This window comes from Vanacampus margaritifer, chromosome 19 (genome assembly GCF_051991255.1).
Source record: "Vanacampus margaritifer isolate UIUO_Vmar chromosome 19, RoL_Vmar_1.0, whole genome shotgun sequence".
Lineage (NCBI taxonomy): Eukaryota > Metazoa > Chordata > Actinopteri > Syngnathiformes > Syngnathidae > Vanacampus > Vanacampus margaritifer.
The window spans coordinates 7,030,023-7,050,760 of record NC_135450.1 but is presented as its reverse complement, the minus strand read 5'-3'; the positions used below and the strand labels follow the sequence as shown (position 1 = coordinate 7,050,760).

Here is a 20,738-nt window from a genome sequence, read left to right as displayed (position 1 = left end):
AAATTACCATGTGTAATAAGGTATTGGGGAAAAAACATGTAAAATAAGGCATTTTAAAAAAAGATGACCATGTATAATCAGGCATTTATTTAAAAACAAATCATGTATACTAAGGCTTTCCTTATAAAATAAATAAATAAATAAATGACCATGTATAGTAATGCTTTTATTATTTCTTTAAAAAAAAAGTTACCATGTATAGGAAGACATTTATTTAAAAAATAGCCATGTATAATATGTCATTTATTTAAAAAAAGATATCATGTATATTAAGGCTTTTATTATTTAAAAATTACTATTAGGCTTTTTTTTTTAACGACCATGTGATTAGTTATTTTATATTCTTGTTTTCTGGCTCACTTAGAAGGTTTCTTGCTAAAGTCAAACAAACTAAAACAAAACAAGTCACTCAAATGAAGCACAATTAATGCTGATTGTTTATTGAAGATACAGATGTGCAATTTTAAAATGACGCACTATATATACTACAAATGGCCGTCAGGGCACCCCATCCCTTCTTGCTTGGGGCTCCTGGGGAATGCTGCTATGCCACCGTTTGTGCAACCTGATGTTCTACTTCTCTGTGCCTTATGGAGCTTATGGATTTCCATTAGCGTGACCTGGCTTGAAACATTAAATCTCAATGGGTTTTAATCCTCAGCAAAGCACAACATGACCGTCGTGATCAATCTTTGTGGCAGGGCCAATGAATCTTTACTCCTCGGGTCTCTCCAACAATCAAGAAAAAAAACCATATTATAAATATTTATGGGTTATTTTGTGTTCAACGGCTTTCTAGGTCTCACTAGGCATGTACACGTTTACCCAGCGACTTTGTTGAGTTATTTTTTCAAACCTATATAAGCCAAACAGCCCCATTAGTTCTCATCAAGGGAGACAGCAACATACAAATCACAGGGTCACAGACCATTAAGCACAGACCCCCCCCCCCCCCCCGCACACGAGACCGTTCCACTTTCTTGAACTTCAGCATTCAAGTGTGCAAAAACGGCACAAAAAGCATTATGAATGCAATATCTTTATATATATATATATATATATATATATATATATATATATATATTTATTTATTCAGCATGATTGCAGTACAACACAAACAGGATGCTGCTGAATGAAGCAATGCCAGTTTTTCACCTTTTTTTTTTTCTTTTAATGTGGTGCCTTCATGTCAAGTCCAACAAGTACACCATGTTTGAAAGTTTAAAAAAATGAGAGCAATCCGATAAATAAATACTGTACAAGACCATAGATGTCAAACTAGATTCAGAAACCACAAAAAGATCATGCTTTTGTCCATGTTAACATTTGACCGGGCCATCATTTGTTCATCAATAAATCTTTTGCATTTCTATATACAGTACATACCTTAAAATAAAGTGCCTTCCATTCAATTCGGCTCCTGAAGAAAAAAAAAGGGGGATTTGGAGCCAGCATCCACAGAAGTAGATCAGATAGAAATAGGTGAAACTGAGTGAGTGAGCAGGAACAGGAACGTCCTTTCTGTCTGATCACAATTGAGCGCACATCCGAACAAAAAGCATCATCTGTTCATCTGGATGACCTGATACCGCTTGCTTGGTATCAAGCCTAACTGTCGAGGTAAATGGACGACATCTTTTTCATGGCAGTTACTTTTGGAGTCCCCCTGAGAACATGGTAGAGACGCAAACATGATAGAAGCACGGGAGCTTCGGTTTATACACATGCACCATAAAGACGAAGGAGGTTGGATGAACACAGGCACCAAACACGGCTTTTCAACTCTTTGGCACCCACTTCGTGTTTTTCTCCTGACTTGTAAAATAAATTGATCACAAAATGTTGCCACAATGAAAGACACTAACTGGGTTAAATTGATCCATCAGTTTAAAGGGGAAGTCAACCTCCCCCCTAAAAATAATTCTTGACAATAATATGTTACATGTGACCTCACTAGTCTAAACATGACATTCTGAATAATGTTACATTAGTGGAATATGAGTTAAGCAGCAAAATCCAGCCGCTCAGGGGGCAGCCATTTTGCCATTTGCTGTCAACTGAAGATGACATCACAGTTCCTAAGGTGTCAGGTAACAACCAATCATAGCTCAGCTTCAGAAAACAGGTGAGCTCTGATTGGTCGTTGCCTGAACCCTGCGCAACTGTGATGTCATCTTCAGTTGAGAGCAAGTGGTAAAATGACCGCCCCCTGACAAAAACTGGATTTTGCTTCATAAATGTTTATGTCAAATGTTTAACGTTGACTTCTCCTTTAAAGCATAAACTAAGGAACTTTCAGTTGACTTTGACTATAGCGGCGCCATATGGACAAAAGCGGTAATGTTATGCCTGAAGGAAGACCATATTTCCCATGAGGACAAGCGCGCTCGTCGTTTTTGAGCTCACGCCAAAGCCAGGCCAATGTTGATCCTTGACTGTCCTTAGTAGCTTCCCTTTTTTTCGTTTAAGTCTCCTCAAAACTTTTCAGTTGTCTTGCATCTTCTGCCAGGAAAGCAGTAATCGTACATCGACATTCAAATTGACTTCCGTCTTTGTAACGAATGGGGAAATGGGTAAGTGACGTGTGCCATAAAGCATTCAGCACATTTGTAGTTTTTTGTGTGGGAGTGTTCATACCATCCTCCTCAAAGTTGCTTAGTGCCAGTATAAATGATACAGACCCCCTCAGGCCATGGCAAAGGTAACATTCAACTAATTTTAAGTCAATGTTTCATCAAAAGTGTTATGAAAATATTAGATTTAGGTTGAAAAGTTCCTTAGTGCTACTTTAAGAGTGTAGCATATACAAAACCGAATATACGGCGCTCCAATTAATTATTTTCTGCCACTTGTGCCATTCGCTTCCTTCAATGGAGCAGAGTTGCCAAATCCAGGTCCAGAAAGTAAAAACCCCCAAGTGCTCAGTTACCTGCGAGGGAGCTAGCTAGCTAGCTAGCTAGCACAAGGGGCTAAAGCCAAACTGTGGCAGGGTTTTTACTTTCTGGACTTGAATTTGCCACCTCTGCAATGGAGCCTGGGAGGAGATTGGGGAAGGTGTTCTCTTGGTACTGCATGAAAAATGGCTTCCGCATGCTTGGGACAAACAGTACATGACTTTTAAAGGTAGGGAGTCAATTTGGCTACAGTCCGTCAGTACTCCCTGGCCTCCTCTAATTCATTCATGAACACATCTTCATGGGGGTTCTCCGCACACGTCAGCCCGTTATTTGGCGGCCGCACGGCATGGAAGCGGCTCCAGTCTCCCTTGCACAGGATCCAGGGCAGCACGTCCACTTTGAAGTGCAGCTCCGGCGAGAACTCGGTGCTGATCAGGTTGGGCATGCCGGCGCCTTTCCCCCTCGTGATGAGCCGGCCGCGGTCGTCGTAGCAGCAGTGCTGCGCCGCCAGCGTGGACGAGTCGCCGGAGAGCGCCGAGCGGATGCAGCCGCGGGCCGACGGCTTGTAGATGTCGAGGCGCTCCTTGGGGCCGCTGGCGTCGCGCCATCGGAACGTCCGACCGTGAGGGTCGTCGTAGATGCTGACCACCGTGTAGGCCACTTCGGAGGGGAAGGTGCAAGGGCAGCTGGGTAGCTCCAAGAACACCTGGCGGAGGTACCTCTGGAGGAAGTCACTCTTGCAGTTCAGCCACTTTTCGCAGCTGTCCACATCTGCAGCAAAGAGGACGACATCGCATGAACATGTGCACCACTGGATATCATTAGCTAACATTGAAAAAACTATTTCTTTGAAGTGGAAGTCAACCAGAAACATTTCTTGACAATAATATGTTATATGGGACCTCACTAGTCTAGACATGACATTCTGATGAATATGACATTTGTGGAATATGAGTTATGAAGCAAAATCCAGCTGTTTTTATCCATTTTAGGGGGCAGCCATTTTGCCACTTCCTGTCGATGACATCACAGTTGTACAGGGCTCAGGCAACGACCAATCACAGCTCACTTGTTTTCTGAAGCTGAGCTGTGATTGGTTGTTACTTGAGACCTGATCAACTGTGATGTCATCTTCAGTCGACAGCAAGTGGCAAAATGGCCGCCCCATCAGATGATTAAAAACAGCTGGATAAACAGAATACCATATTTAGACTAGTGGGGCTGAATAGAACATATTATTGTCAAAAAAATAATTAGGGGGGGGGGTCGATTCCCCTTTAACGAAATAGATTAAAAACAAGAACACACACACAAAAAAAAAACTACAACTAACTATTAATATATCGAAAAAGTCTTGTTCTCGTCTTTGTCAATTAATTTCATACTTTAGCTTTCGGGATTTATTTAAAATTTTGGTATGACTATACAGTCATACACAAGAAAAAAGGTCCAACAGTCATTTATGAATTGTTGTTTACTTTACACAATACTCAGTGATTTTTTTAAATCTTAAACTCCACAAGTACGCCATATATAAAAAATAAAATAAAACTAAAAACTAAAACTAATACAAAATATAATAACATAAGTAAAATAATAATAATAAATAAATAATCACTAAAAAAAGGAATTGAAGCTAACTGAATTAAAAGTCAAAACGAAAATAAAACCTAACTGTAAAGAAAAATCCAAATTGTCATAACCTTGATTTGTAAGTGTTGCTGTTCCGTGTGGGTTAAGTAGCAGTCGTTCGAAGCTTTCCAATTTTGCGCAACATCTATGGCGTTTCACATTATATGTTAGCATCAAGCTAGCTGACGTTTGTGAGACAAAAGTACGTTGTTGGGTTGAATATTATGGTGTTCAAAAATCCAAAGTTGAATTCTCTTTTGTTTTATTTTGTCCAATTTGCAATAAACTTTAACTGCAAGTTTTGCAGTACTTGGTCTCTTATTTCCTTGCTGCATGCGTGTGATCAGGGATTCTCGAGTCCACTAACTGACCTGTTCCAAATGGCTCGGTGCCATTCTCCATGTCGAAAGGAAAAGGCTCCACCACAGTGTTGATTTCACCTGCGAAGAAAGCAGAGTTGAACGTGGCGAAATGTCACCGTGCCGAGCGCCATTTTCTGCGGGAGCGTCGTCTCACCAGGACACGGCTCCAGGTCACACTTTGAAGCTTCGGTCAGCGTGCAAGAGTAGCCGCAGGACTTTGTCCTCTTCTTCTCGCCGGGTCCGCACGTGACCGAACAAGGGGACCACGGAGTCCACTCGTCGGTCTCCTTCTCTGCTGGAGTCACAAACAGAAAAGTCAGACAAACAGTAGCCGGGCTGCTTTTGAGGTTTGAGCTACAATATAATTGACATGTTGACAGAGCGAAGATGAGAGCAGCTTGGCAGTGAAAAACAACAATCTTCAAAGGATTTATGGGGATCATGAACCCGAACATTTTCAAATTGTGTCTGGCAGTGAACTCAACATGCACTTGAGCATTTTGAGCCAGAATGTGTTCAAAGTTTCCAGGCTGTGTCATTCCATAGAAGTGACCATTTTCTCTTGATCTAACCTTTCCCATACTGAGCCAAATTCTTTTTGAGAGGCCTGAAGTGAAATTAGAGAGAGACGCTGTGCTGCGGCTCTCCACGTCTGCGCCACGTTTTCTTGTGGCGTTAATAACACTGAAAACAAGCCACTCTTGATTAAAGGCGAAGCGGGTGCAGAAATACCAGCTTGGGTGTAGCACGCATCCAATTTGACTTTGTGGGCGTCGCCACCTCGCCATGTGGCCGTACGGGAACGAGGTCTCAGGAGCGTCTTAATTACAGAAGAAGCTATGGCAGGCATCCTTGATTTATAAGCGCTAGGTCTTTAGAAGTGACCACTTAATGGGCATTGTTGCGTGTGCCGTCACAGCGAGGGAGATGTTCACAGGCAAAACATGTTTTTGGGGTACCTGCTTCAGCGTAATGCCAACAATTTCAAAACTTTCTCCGCTATTTGTGAGTTGGGCCGATGCAGAGTCCATCAAATGGGTTCTTTCTTTTAAAGGGAAGTCAACCCAAACAGTTTCTTGGCAATAGTATCTTCTATGCGCCCTCACTAGGACACGATATTGTGATTAATATTGTAATTATTGTAATTATGGTAACTATGCTAACTGTCAACCAAGATAGAGTTAGCATTAGCAAAAGTAATAACACAACCAGATTGCCTCGCGATTGAATTTATTGTGTACAGATTTTTAGCAAAATGAGCGTGTTCCGATTTTTTATTTTGTGAAGATCACCATCCCAGTCGGTGGCCATTTTGTCACTTGCAGTTGACTGAAAATGGCAACCAATCATGGCTCACCTCTTTTCTGAAGCTGAGCCGTGATTGGTCGTTACCTGAGCAAATTTGATGTCATTTTCAGTCGATAGCATGTGGCAAAATGGCCGCCTCCTGAGATGGATAAAAACAGGTGGATTTTTCTGCTTAACTTAGGGTGACCAGATTTTCACAATTAAAAACCAATCAATACAATAAATAAATTCTCACCAGCAACTATTTATAACAAATGCAAGTAAGCTAGTCAATCTGGTTTTTACTTTAGCTAATGCTAAATCTGTCCTGGTTGAAGCTAGGTGTGCTATTTAACAGAAACGCTTATCTTGTTTTGGGTCTGACTAACAACGAAGGCTAGCAGGACTACATTTCCCATAATTCTTAAACACAGAAGCAGGAAGTAGTTCTAGTTTCGGTATGGCAGAACACACGTGCTAGCGATTACATGCGGATGAGAATGTGAAAGTAAATGGGAAGGAATTTAACAGTTAAATTCCTTTTTAATTTATTGTATGAGTCGCTATATAAGAAATGTAATCGCTAGCCAATCTGGTTATGTCATTACTTTAGCTAATGCTAAATCTCTCTTAATTGACAGTTCAGCAGCTTGGAAGCTAGCTGTGCCATTTAGCATTAGCTTGTTTTGGGTCTGACTGAAAACAAAAGCTAGTAGGTCTACATTTCCCATAATTCTTAAACACAGAAGCAGAAAGTAGTTCTTGTTTCGGTATGGCAGAACACACGTGCTAGCGATTACATGCGGATGAGAATGTGAAAGTAAATGGGAAGGAATTTAACAGTTAAATTCCTTTTTAATTTATTGTACGAGTTGCTATGACATCTGCGTGACTAACTTACACAAGGCCTAAACAATTGGTTTGCTGACTAGACAAAAAAAAAAACTGGGACGCCGGAACGGCACGCATAATTGCAATATTAATCAGAATGCCGTGTTTAGACTAGCGGGGGCACATTTACATATTGTTGACTTCCCCCTTTAACAATATCCAAGTTTTCCTAGTAGGTACAGTATGCGTACAAGCTGACACAACATTTTCAGATCAGGCAAAACAGAGGAGGAAGGATATCTGTAGAAGTTATGTGGAACCCATCAAGCCCTCCCCCCCCCTTAGAAATTCTTGAACTGGCTCAAAAGGCTGAGCGGCGGAGGGCAGCGAGGGCCGTTTGGATGCTGGGGGAGCCCGTGGGGACCCGGGGAAGGATGAAAGGGCCATCGGAATGGCCCCTGTCAGTCTGCGTTCCCAATGTGCCCTCTAATTGTCCACAAGCAGAGGGCTGTTTTGTCTCCGAGAACAGTGGCCGCCTCACGCTGCCATTAGCAAGCGCATCGGAGCCATCTTCAAAAGGCGGCCATCGCCACCAGTGTCGACTTCAAAGCGGCCAGAAGCCGCAATGTTTGGATGGTCGAGCGCTCGTCCTGCCTCGCACGCCGACATTGTTTGCTGCTCTGGGACCGTTTGTCATCCGAAAAACACTTTGTCGTTCTAAATCGTTCGGCCCGTCCCATTATCGCTAGCAAATTCCAATTCCAATTCTTTGCACGTTTCTTCTTTGAGTTCAAAGTCAGAGGTGGAAAATCCAAGTCCAGAAAGGGCGTCGTTTTTACTTTCCTGGACTTGTATTTGCCACCCCTGTCAAGTAAGCAAACACTTACCATAGTAGGTCTGCACTGGATCCCAGCCTTCGTTCCAGTAACTACCCCAATCGCCCCCCACTCCGCTGAGTGAGGGCTCCTCGCTGCCGTAGAGAGAATAATCTTCCTCCTCTTCCTCGTCTACGGTGGAGCGGCTGTTGCTGTCCTCGCCGGAGTCGGTGTAACTCCAGAAAAGAGGCCAGAAAAGCTTCTTCCCTCCCAGCCATTCGACTGAGGAAGAGGGAGAGGAGGAAGAGGACGGTATCCAGTCGTTGTCCTTGGCCAGGTCCATCTCCACCTCCATTTGAGGGTCATCCACCACCTCAATGGTGACCTGCATTGACACAGTCAGCATAAAGTCCTCATCTGAATCGCTCAGTCATGAAAACATTTGCTGCAATGATCGTAAAGTGGCCCAAAAATGTGTTTACAAAATGTGATACACATTATTTGGATTAATATTGTGTTTGTGGAACAAGAATGAAGCGGCAAAATCCACCTGTTTTACCCATCTGAGGGGGCGGCCATTTTGTTACTTGCTGTCGACTGAAAATGACATCACAGTTGCTCAGGACTCTGGAAACGACCATCTGTGATTGGCCGTTGGTCAGTTGCATTGCATATAACAATATTATTGTAAAGAAATGTTTGTGTTGACTTCCCCTTTAAAATGTACAGAAGAGGATTAAGGCCAGGGAAGAGAGTGAAAAAAAAGTTTGGCAAGATTCTCACTTTATTTTCAGAATTGTGACTTTAAAGTCAAAATTCTGACTTTAATCTCAGAATTGTAACTTTAAAGTGAGAATAACAGTAACACTAATAAAGTCAGAATTCTCACTTTAAAGTCAGAATTTTTGAGAATTCTCACTTTAATCAAAGAATTCTGACTTTAAAGAGAGAATTGTCACAATTTTCACTTTGAAATGAGAATTCTGACTTTATTCTCAGAATTGTGACTTTAAAATGAGAATAATAGTAGCACTAATAAAGTCAGAATTCTGACATTAAAGTCAGAATTTTCGAGAACTCTGACTTTAAAGTCTGACTTTATTCTGAGCATTCTCACTTTAATCAAAGAATTGTGACAAAAGTGAGAATTGTCACAATTTTCACTTTGAAATTTGAATTCTGACTTTATTCTCATAATTGTGACTTTAAAGTGAGAATTCTGACTTTAAAGTCAGAATTCTCACTTGTCAGAATCCTGCCAACCTTCTTTTCTCTTCACTGGCCCTAATCTTCTTCTGTAAAATGTATTGTAATTAGTTTTTTTTTAACATGTTATTTGTTTAAATTTGTCATTTTACTAATGTACATTCTATTTCCGTAGCCATATTGAACATTTTGCATGTGTCCCTGAAACTGCTGTCCATCCTGTCATAATGGCGCCACTGCCCCTTCAGAGGCCTTCTGATGATTTCAGTGCTGAAACATTGTCTTAGGCCAATTTACACTTACGCTTCAAAATTTTCAACACGAGCGTCAAGTTGGATGTTGTCCAGCTTAACATGTCCACTCTGTCATAGTGAAATATCAGTTGATATCATAATTTTTCCCCAAAAAATTCTCAATGTGTTTAACAGTACACAAGTCAGTTTTCTAATTGAAACATTTTGCATATATATCTATATATATATATATTAGGGGTGTTAGAAAAAATTGATTCGGCAATGTATCGCAATATGCGGCCGAATTGATTTTTAAACATCAATTTTTTTATGGGAATATTCAACAAAACGTCTTACTTAGGGTTAGGATTTACACATTAAGCATGGAAGAATGTTATATTAATGGAACATGAGGACTTAATATTTTATTTCAATGCTGTTCAAACATGAAACAGACTTAACTGTTTGTTAAATGCAGTGGTTCAGTTATAAGCCTGGATTTAGATAAATAAATACATTTTCATACAAATCTTACAGTGTACAAGTTTACTGATTAGTATTTTCTAAATTTGAGTTTAAAAAAAATCGCAATAATCGATTTAAAGATTCATATCAGGATTAATCGGTATCGAATCGTGACCTATGAATCGTGATACGAATCGAAAGGTACTAAGCAATTCATACCCCTAATATATATATATACTGTATATATATAGAGAGAGAGAGAGAGAGAGAGAGAGAGAGAGAAAACTGTCATTAATTTAATGCAATTATAAGGGAAAATGCTATATTGGGATAAATAGGTTTTACTTATGTCATTGTTTTTGTTTTAGAACTTTGATATGTGAAAAGTACTGTAGTAGTGTAGTGGTATCGATACTTGGTATCTGTATCAGTGATTACTCAATCATTTGAGTACTTCTACTGGTATTGGTCTGAAAAATCCATATATAGACTTTCACCTATTCCCGACCTTGAGATCTTTGGCATCAGTGAGCGTTTAGCTTCACTTCTTCCGATGCCGTCACAAGAAATGAAGCGCGAAACGACACCTCCGGTGACGATATCGTCAGGCTTCCCCTCTCCTTGGATGCGCACAAGCCAGCCAGACGTGAGCATTTAGGCACTACCGATAAATGTGAGCATTTGTTCCAAGCAACTACTTCTCATTACCTCCGTGAGTCATCTTGGATGCTACAGTGCGGATGTAAAGGGGCTTTTTGGTGCGTGTTATTTTACAGGCAAGGATGATGAATGATTTGTGCTATTTTGTTAGCTGTAGTAAGCTAACACGCACACACGCACGTACACAAGCGTCACAATAACTCAAGTTGAGAATGAACACAATTCACCTGTATGTTGGGGTTCTGAGAGTTCAAATCAGCATTAGCCAAGTCCGGGAAGTTCTTCAAATCCAGGATGAAGGGCTTGGTCTCCTCCTCGGGTTCCGGCTGAGGAAGTACTCCAACAGAGCGGTGCTGAGGGTGGGTCCACTTTCTCTGATGGCTGTGGGGATCCGGCACACTTTGCACCTGGTTCTGCTTCTCCAAGGCATCGGGGTCATACTGGATCCCGCCACTGTGAATTGGGTGGCCGTGACCCTGCGTGTGAACAGCAGTTTCAATAGTGATTTATTCCATTAAACATAGTGCTGTCACTATCGAATATTTTTTACAATCGATTAATCTATCCAATCGATTAATTGACTAATCTGATTCATTTTCATTTTGCTTTAAAATGTATTACAAATGCCTTCCCCCCCTGATTACTGTTTATTAACCAGTGATTGGCGTTTATTTTGTACTTTGTATGCATATAGTGATTTAAAAAAAAAAAGGTAGATGGATGTTGTATTGTTACCAGTTTGGTCATTGTTTACCAAAGTAAAAACAGATGTTTGCAAATGTCTTATTTATTAAATACAGAAGATAATCAGTCTTCTTTCATCAAGGACTACAGAAATCAGTGAACAATTACGGTTGATATGTTGAAATCAGAGCATTTGATCAATTTTACATTTAAAAAAATGGCTCCAAACGATTACACGATCATTAAAATAGTTGTGGAATAATTTTGACAGCTCTAATTAGACATGCTACATATATCGGTCACATTTTTCTTAGTGGCCATGACAATGCGTTCCAAAATGCTGGCATCACTTTTACAAGTATATGAGTCAGTATTCCAGATGATTTCTTTTTCAGGAGAAATGTGAAAAATGCCTTTGCAGATTGTTCAAAAGAGCCCCCGAGGCATCCGTCTCAGCAGCCAAGTGACTAACCGGCCTTGGTGTATTTCATTCTCTTTTTTTTTTCCCACAACAGTCATGGCATCCAGGCCTTGGACAAAGAGGGGTCTGTGCCAGAAAAGATCCTCTTTTAGCTTTAATGAGAGGGCCTGGGAGGCGTGAGACCCCTGTGCTTGTGTATGTGAACATCCACCACTTATTTTAACCTTACTGGAAGAATGATTGGACAAGAATAGAATCAATGTAAATAATAATCAGTACTGGAAACCGATTGCCACTAACGATGCCCCCCTCCAACCCCCCACAAATTCACTTGGATCTGTGTCATTGTCGGCACGCTAAACTGACCTAAACATATGAGGGGAGTGGAATTTGACGATTGTACCAGTTTGTGGCCTACATAGACCAGTGGTAGCTGAGGAGGGGGCTACCAGAGGAAATGTCTACATTAATGACCAAACGGCTGATGATTTACAGTTATGGCATCCAGAACAGGACGTACTTTCTACTCAGGGCCGGTGATTGTCCCATAAAGAAGTTATGTGCAGGGTCAAACACAAAAAGGCCGTTTAGTGAAGAAGCTTGTCAAGCATGATGAATGACACATGAACAGAAGCCGCCCTGGCCGCAAATATAGGCAGCAAGGTTGATGCTAATCATGCACGGTAGAATTACAAACTCATCAAATGTTCTTTTTTTTCCCTCCTCACTTCAGTAAACTGGGCTTCCATTCTAATTGACACTGCCTCAAGTAAACGCGGAATGTTTTCTTTAACATAAAATGCCTCATCTAAAAAATAAAATAAAAAAATCGCCACTTAGACTTGGTTTTGGCGAGTCTAAAATCTAGTTGTACACATTTTAGTTGAAGATAATAATTTTTATTCAAAATATTGGAGCCTCAAAATGACTGAAATGGGCCCCTGCTGTATTATGAGCATAAAGGGCTCTATTTTCAGGAACGATGAAAACTCTTGGTGGAGGCAGGTTAGACCCGGTGTTGGTAATTTGGCAAAAGAGCGCATTCGCGGATATGAGAGTGGAGTGTCTGGTGTAGGAATGTTCACAGCCAACTTAATTTAGCCAATCAGAGTCGCTCTTCTCATTCCCTTTGAATGTGATTTGAATCGGGCACTTACAGTCTGAACATGGCGGCTCAAATTGCAAATGAAGCCAATAGTCTGTTTTGTCGGTTTTCTGAAGATGAGCTACGTATGTTTGGTTGTTACCTGAGCAACTGTGATGTCATTTTCAGTCAACAGCATGTGAGAAAGCATGTGGCAAAATGTACAGATGTATATGTCTAATCCCTATGTATACTGTATAGTTTATACAGTAGTCTGCTCGCGAGATGGGAGGAGCAAAATGGCCGCCCAGTCGCTTCAACGTCTTGCACGGGCGTGTATGGCCTATCGGCTATCCAGTCATATATTCAGATCAGTGAAATTAGTGTACTACTAAGTATTTGTAATATAAATATTGACTTTAACTCATTCGCTGCCATTGATGGCTATACATGTCAAAATTTCACTTTATTTCTACAAGTTTAACATTTTAACAAAAGTATGAAAACCTAGAAAAAATGTTTTACTGTACATTTAGAACAGATATAAAGTTTGTGATTAATCGTGAGTTAATTAGAAAAGTCAATTTTAATCGCCGGATGCCCCTAATTTTTAATAATCTTTTTTTTTTTTAAGAATTTTATATATTTTTTAAAATATATTTTTTAAAGAAAATATTAAAAATAAAAAAAATAAAATATATTTTTTAAATAGAAAAGATTATTGAAAATTTAAAAATAATAATTACAATTATTTTTTTAAAGAAAAGATGATTAAAATTTAAAAATATCAAATAATTAAAAATAAATAAATAAGTAATTACAATTATTTTTAAAAGAAAAGATGAAAACTAAAAAAATAATAAAATATATTCAAAGAAATTATTAAAAATTTAAAAAAATAATTAAAATATTTTGTTAAATAGAAAAAAATGTGTATATATATTTTAAACTAATTACACATTTTTTTAAATAGAAAAGATTATTAAAAATTAGGGCCGTCAGGCGATAACAAATTTGGAATTGTAAATAATTGCATGATTTCACTAGTTAACTTACGATTAATCACACATTTTATATCTGTTCTAAATGTACAATAAAAAAAAAAATCTAGGTTTTCATACTCAGCAAAAGTGGAAAAAAAATTAAACTAATAGAAATAGTTCAAATGAATTTTGACGTCTATAACTGTCAATGGCAGTGAATGAGTTAACAGGGAAATCCGACTTAAGTCGAAATTCGGGTTACATTGCCAGCGTAGGAACGGAACTCCGTAACTTGAGCACTACCTGTAGATGTACAGTTCTGTTTAGCTAGGTACGTGTATTTATATGAAACACCAATAAAACGACACACATTGATGGTAGGCGCATTCCGTTTGGAAGTAGCAATTACTTGTTGACCAATCAGCTGGCAGCTTCACCCTTTAGAAAAGTACTTGTACAAATCCAGGCCTCCTTTCACAACACCTGGCACTCTGCAAATGAAAACTGTAAATCCCTCTGGCCACTATCGGGTGAAATACCGTCATTTACATTGCGGTTATTAACATTGCATCGCCGTCAAATCACACGTGCCCTTACACCTACAAAAACTCCGGCGTCACATGCGAGTCTGCATGTTTTCACATCTTGCTCATCTCATCCTGCTACACATCTGGATCCTGTGTTCTTCTACATTGTATATCATCCCCCACCCCCCCTCCTTCTGTGATCCTGCTCTCCTCCTCCGCCTCCTCCGTTCTGATCAAAGGCCCAAAGGCTGACGGCATGCGGCGTGTTTAACAGGAACGATGCAGTCGGGGACCTCCGCCTGGCCTCAAGACAGCGTTTACACTCGCACAAATCTTGTCCAGAGATTCAGGCAATGTTTTAGTTTACTTTTCATACTGTTGTGTATTTTCGGGGGGCGTCAGAATTTTTAATCCTAATTAATCGCATGGCTTCAATAGTTAACTCGCGATTCATCACAAACTTTATATCAGCTCTAAATGTACAATAAAAATGTACATTTACAAGTTTTCATACTCTTGTTAACATAAAAGTGTGGAAAAAATGTTAAACTAATAGAAATATGGCTGCATCTTTTAGTCACTGATACAGTAATTTCATAAAAATTCCTAATATGGAGTTAAATTAAAAAAGATGTACTGTACTGTAAGAAAACGTGTGATATTGATTTGTTTTGAGGTCATTTTTTTCTGCCACTAGATGGCATTATTGTATTTTTAAGACACTGATGACAGCTCAGTGCATTCTTCTTTTCACATTAAGAGCTATATAATCTTAAACATGAAGTAACTAGTGAAATTCTGCACATTTTAAAAATTGTCAAATACAACTTGACCCCAGTCTCCACAAATACATTATTATTAAATGTATTACTGCTAAATTTTGATGTGGACGTGTCTGCTGCGTTGCGACTGGAATTCCCCCAGTACAGGCTTTCCAAGGGGCGGTCATTAATCGCGCATTGAAAAAAAAAAAAGTGGCGTTAAAGGAATTTTAAATTAAGTCAAAATTAACGCACTAATTTTGACACCCCTAGTATTTTTATTTCCTTTAATGAAAGCGTAAAGGTGTTGTTTTCCTGTTTCTTGTTATTTGTCAAAAAAAAGACTTGTTCGTTTACCATGTTGTGAAAGTAATGATTTTGATTAATTTACCATTGAACACAGTAATCATATATTCCGTTCTAAAGTTGGCATTCAGATCAAGCAGTTAATATAAGAAGGGGTCTAAGAATTCTGCATCAATATGAAAATGTTAGAAAAATTATCTATTTTCAATTATTTGTTCCTTGAAGTGTAACAACAGCACCACATACATGCTATTTGTTTCTCAACGTGTGTTAGCATTAAGCTAGCTTAAGGCAAATTGTGAGGTTGTTTTATATTGAGGACAAAAACTGCCCAAATTAAAAATAAATAAATGACTAAATAAATACATAAATTACTAAAAGTGAAAATGTTAACAAATATAAAAAATATTATTTAAAAATTGAATACAAAAATAAATATAAATGAAAATAAAAATAAAAACAACAAAAGTATGTATCCCTAAATAAATAAATGTAAATATAAATACAAAATCAAAAACGAGATAAAAATTTTAAAAAAATTATATAATATATTTATATATATTTTTTTAATTTATTATTATTATATTGTTTATATACGTTTTTATTTTCACTTTTAGTCATTTATTTATTTTCAATTTGGGCAGTTTTGGTCCTCCATATTTTTTAATTCTCAATGTGTAATTCTCTTTGTTTTATGTTGATATAAAAAGGTATAAAAAGACATATAAACCCAGAGACGGGAAGTGAAGATGGGATGAGGTGAGGGATCAAGTTGGAGGGGTGTGGAGAAGGCGAGCAGCGAGGCAGCTCTGATTTATGTGCATGCACATATCAAAGGCCTCTGTACTTTGCTCTTTCCAAACCATTACCGAAAAACAATAAACTGCTGCTCCCCCCTTTGATCGCCATCTTTTGCAAGAGGGCAAAAAGTGAAAACAAACGGATGGCAGAATCAGGGTGAGGTCGTAGAGGTCAGGATGGGAAAACAGACAAGGGCAAAAGATCTCAATATTCCACTCCTTTTGTGTTATGTAGGTGAGGAACCCCAAAACAGGAAATTCCACATTAACGCAAAAAAGGCTAACGTAAACAATCAGACGAATGACACTTGACCTGAGCTGCAGCGCGACAGATTCCGAGGGGTGGCCTTATTCTGGTTACATAAGCATATCGTTACTGGGCTTGCCCTCCTACTCTTTCCTCTACTAATCTCTCCATCCAGCACTTACGGACACACACACCGTTGCTCACAGTCAAGGTACAACTGCAGCCTTTTTTTTGGGTGGGGTGGGTGTGTGTGTGTGTGTGTGGGGGGGGGGGGGGGGCAGCCAACGGAGCATCCATGGGAGGCCACACAAGAAGGAACGTCAACTGAACCCTGACACAAACACACTTTGATCTGAAGATCTCCACGTGCAACAAAAACACTTTCTAAAGGGCCACTAAAATTGATGTGTGTACGCGTGCAAGAAAGAATGATGTATTTGTTATAGTCGAGCCACATGACTAACTTTACTATATTAGGTCAGAGAGGTGGAACCATTGAGGAAATAAGTGGACTGTGAAAGAATCTCTCAGTGGAGCTAATTTTAGACGTTTTATCATTTTGTTGTTAAGAATGAATTTGCTCATTGTGGAACAAAGACAGGATTATCCTCTGTTGTATTATAAAATGAAGTTAGATGGATTCATGGATGGATAGATACAGTAGATCAGGATGTCCAAACATTTGCATTTGAGGGCCACATACAGAGAAATCAAAAGATTCGTCCAATTATTATGTATTAGTTATTTAAGTTTTTTTTTGTTTTTTTTTATTAGTATGATTGGGATTTCTCATGGGGGTGGCCCACAACGATTTTTAATTCTAAATTATTTGATTGACAATGATTTATGCTCCAATTTATAGATGTTGCAAAGAATCGTCATGATCCACTCCAGTCTGACTAGCTAATGCTAATTAGCGCGCTACTCGCGGCACTTTTATCACTCAAAAGAACGGCTTTTACTGCAAAACGCTTCGGGAATGTATACAGAGAAGCATGTTAACACACACTCACCGACACAGGCTCTTCCTACGCTGCCAAAAAACAACTTTTATTGTCATAACTTGATCGGGACTTTTTCCTTCTACTCTAATGTGGCTACAATTTAACAGTGTAACAGAGCGCGCGGAACCACACTGCCCCTCAGTGGCCAAATCATGTACAACATGAACAACGCTTTCAGTAAAGGTACACACAAACAAGGGCAAATCTTATGAGAATCAATTTTTCTTAGTTAATCATCAATGCATTATGTTCACAAATCAGACCTCAACACAGCAAAAAAAGTCTAGTGCCGAACTGACTCCCATTTGAACACTTTTTCAGAGTAGCTCCACACTCTCTAGAGTTAAATCAACACTTAAAATATTTAACACTGTGAGAGTGTATATTTTTAACTCTACATGAGTAGACGAGTAACTCTTCTCAGACACATCTGTTTACACTCTCAGTCATAGTTTGACTCCTTAAAAGTTTAATCCTAAATTAGCAATGCTAATTTACCGAGCCATACAGCCACCACATCTCACAGTTTTTTCTGTCAAAAGTACATACGTTTTTCAACCAAATAGTGAAATGTCATCATTCCTTCTTTGTCCAACTTCGTACAGTATTACCATCAACTTTAAGTCGACTAGTTGAAAACACTTCTAAAGAAAAGAGCATTTCAAGCATGCTACTGTTAGTGAAAATGACTTCATGGGTCCAAACTCCATTGGTTTGAATGTCAGTGCTTCACAGCAAGGAGGAAAGTAGGAGGACGAAAACAGCGCCGATTTGTCTCTCTCAAAATGGAAAGGTGCAGAGGTAAAGTTACTCTAACCCTCTGTAGAGTTAATCTAACTCTAAGTGACCAACTCTGGGAGACACCATTTAACTTTAAATAAAATTTTACTTCATGAGTTAAAGTTAACGCCCACAAATTTAACTCTGGAATTTTAACACTCCTATTTTGCTGTGCAGACAGCAGAAAGTGGAGGAAAACGGTTGTTTGTTTTTGCTTCTGAAACTGAAATATTTTAATTCATGAAGCAGTATAAAGAGAAATGTTACTATTTTTGTTGTAGCTAAATATTTTATCTGCATATGAAAAATTCTGTAAGTCAAATTTATTATTTGACAGATGTTTTGCATATAAATTGAGGGCCACTAGAAAATGAATGGGCCTTGGTAACCACTACCGTATATATTAAATATATATTTATATATAGTTTGTCTATTTTTATCATTGCTTATTTTTATCTTCCCGAAAATTAAAATAGCTTAAAATGTTTGGTATCAAATATTTAGCTCATAGATGATATTTGCGCATGAATCATTTAAAATGCACTTGATTAGGAATTTCTTAGCAAAAACATGTACACCACAAAAAAAAGACTCTGGCTAATGCGAGAGTACGTTTGTTTTGAAGCGTACCTTGTGAGCAGCATTTCTGTGTCTGCTTGGGAATCCCGTGGCCAAGCTAAGCAGCAGCATGGACAACATGACAAGCGACATGTGAAATCTCCTCACCACCTCCTGGCGCATCTTCTTCGTGGACAGGATTCTTGAGAAAATGTCCCCAAAAAAATCAAGTCTTTAGAGGCCTCTTGTTAGTAAGCTTGACACTCGCCGAGTCGGCGTGTTGACAACTTTGAAGATAAATGGAGTTTCAGTCGAGCCAAAAGTGTGGCACTTGATGAAGATGCGCACGCGTGTTGTCCATATGTGTCACCGGCTGCGTGTGCGTGTGCGTGTGGCGGCTGCAGCTCAACGCCTCTCTGCCCCATAAAACCACACAGCTTTGGCACGGCTTTAAGTAGGAGCGCAAAAAAAGGGAGCCGGATAACCAACCCCACGCAGAAATCTCCCCGTCCGCACCGGCGACCGCTTATTCGACTACTTTAAAATCGTGAGTCATTCCGTCGTGGGTGGGTGGCTGTTTTCTTCCGATGCACGGACATCTGGAGCACGCGGTTTGCAGATCGTCTACGCAAACTGTCTGATGCGTGAATCCATTATATAGTTGAAGTTCGTCGGCTGGCGCGCGGTTCGAGTCAATGTGCGCGCCACCCAGCCATCCGGTGTCGGTAAACGTGCCTTTTTACGCACGCAGTTTACTGGGCCGGAGCTGTTGGAGGTGGGGGTGGGATGCTCATTGCAAACAGCTGTGTGTGTACGTGTGTGTACGTGCATGCATGTGAGTTGGCTGGGAGTAACTAAGTACAACCACTTCGTTAATTAAGTAGATTTTCCGTTAGTTAAGTAGCTTTTTTCAGGTTCCTTTACTTATTTTTTTCTGACTTGTTTTTTTTTGTTTTTAACTTGTATTCCTTACATTTGCAAACAGATATTAATTGTTTTTTTCTTTACCACTGACCTGAACTGAAAGGATGACAAAAACTTGTATTGGTTGCGTCGGCCGCCCTCCATCGCGGGTTGTGGGTTCACGGTTCCGTTATTTTGTGGATTTTTGTTTTACATTTCAACTAGATCTGGACTTAAATTTTGGGTGTAATTCCACTGTCAGCCACTAGATGGCGGCAATGTATTGTTTACATCACAGTGTAAATAAAAGAGAAAACATAAAGTATCCTCATTTTTTGAAGGAAATTACAGTGCAGTTATTGTAATGGCATACAAACTATGGCTTGGGAGGCATTTGTGGCCCGCAGCATATACTAAGAATGACATTTTCTACTCATAAATTAGTTGCATATACTGTAGAACATTTTTAAGTATGCAAAATGCAACTTAGTTGTTACAATTAAACAAGTAACATTTCGCTTCATAACTGTCACTGTGGTAAAGAAAGACGATTTTTGCAAACAAAAATGGTTTCTTGCACTTTCTCCTCCAAGTACCCGCCATAAAAATGGTCAGGTTATGACAGATTGCACCTTCTTGGTTCCGATGGTTGATTGGATTGGAGAAGGGAGTGAGGCTAAATTCAAATTTTACGGAAGTGCGGAATTGCCAATGTGGAGTAAACAGTTTTGACTGAGCAATGTTGCTCGAACGTACTGGTAATGGAGAAACGTAAAAAATGCAAAATATTTATTTTTATTTTTATAGCTAAATGCTTTAAAAAAAAATCCATACAACTGGATAGGACGAAGCTCACCAACATTGAAAATTAAGTTAGTTAACATTATTTATAGAAAATGAATGTTTCTGCATTATTAAATAATTAGTGTAAAAAAACAACACACACAAGTAAAGGTATTATGGGGGAATTTTTTTTTCTTTTTTCCCTTCTTTTTTTAGCATTAGCTTAGCTTTCATAAAATTCAAATCTTGTTTCTTTTATCAATGTAGTTTCAATGATATAGATTTTAAAGTTGAGCAGGATAATTAGCCAAAGGTTTGTTAGCTTACATCTCTTCAATAAATACATTTAGAAGAAGTGTTTATGTTCCTCCTTTCATTTCCAACTTCAACATTTTAAGAAAATCTGAGATATGAATATAAAAAAAATCTTAGTTGATTTGACATGTTATGCAATAAAATAAATAAATAATAGTATTCCCACTCAAATGTGTACCCCACGCGCTCTAGCC

General features: G+C 38.9%; 1 protein-coding gene across 2 annotated transcripts; it reads right to left on the bottom strand.

Annotated features, from left to right (window-relative positions):
• Positions 1-987: 987 nt before the first annotated feature.
• On the bottom strand, positions 988-19,298 carry ism2b (isthmin 2b). Of its 2 annotated transcripts, none has more exons than XM_077553556.1 (6): positions 18,616-19,298; positions 10,616-10,864; positions 7,897-8,209; positions 5,046-5,183; positions 4,901-4,969; positions 988-3,668 (listed from the first exon to the last, which is right to left on the bottom strand). In XM_077553556.1, the coding sequence occupies exons 1-6, from the start codon at positions 18,724-18,726 to the stop codon at positions 3,151-3,153; spliced, it is 1,398 nt and encodes a 465-aa protein (XP_077409682.1). In that variant the 5' UTR covers positions 18,727-19,298; the 3' UTR covers positions 988-3,150. The 2 variants fall into 2 exon arrangements, with proteins under 2 accessions (XP_077409682.1, XP_077409681.1); XM_077553555.1 differs by having other exon boundaries at positions 990-3,668; positions 5,046-5,186.
• Positions 19,299-20,738: the final 1,440 nt, after the last annotated feature.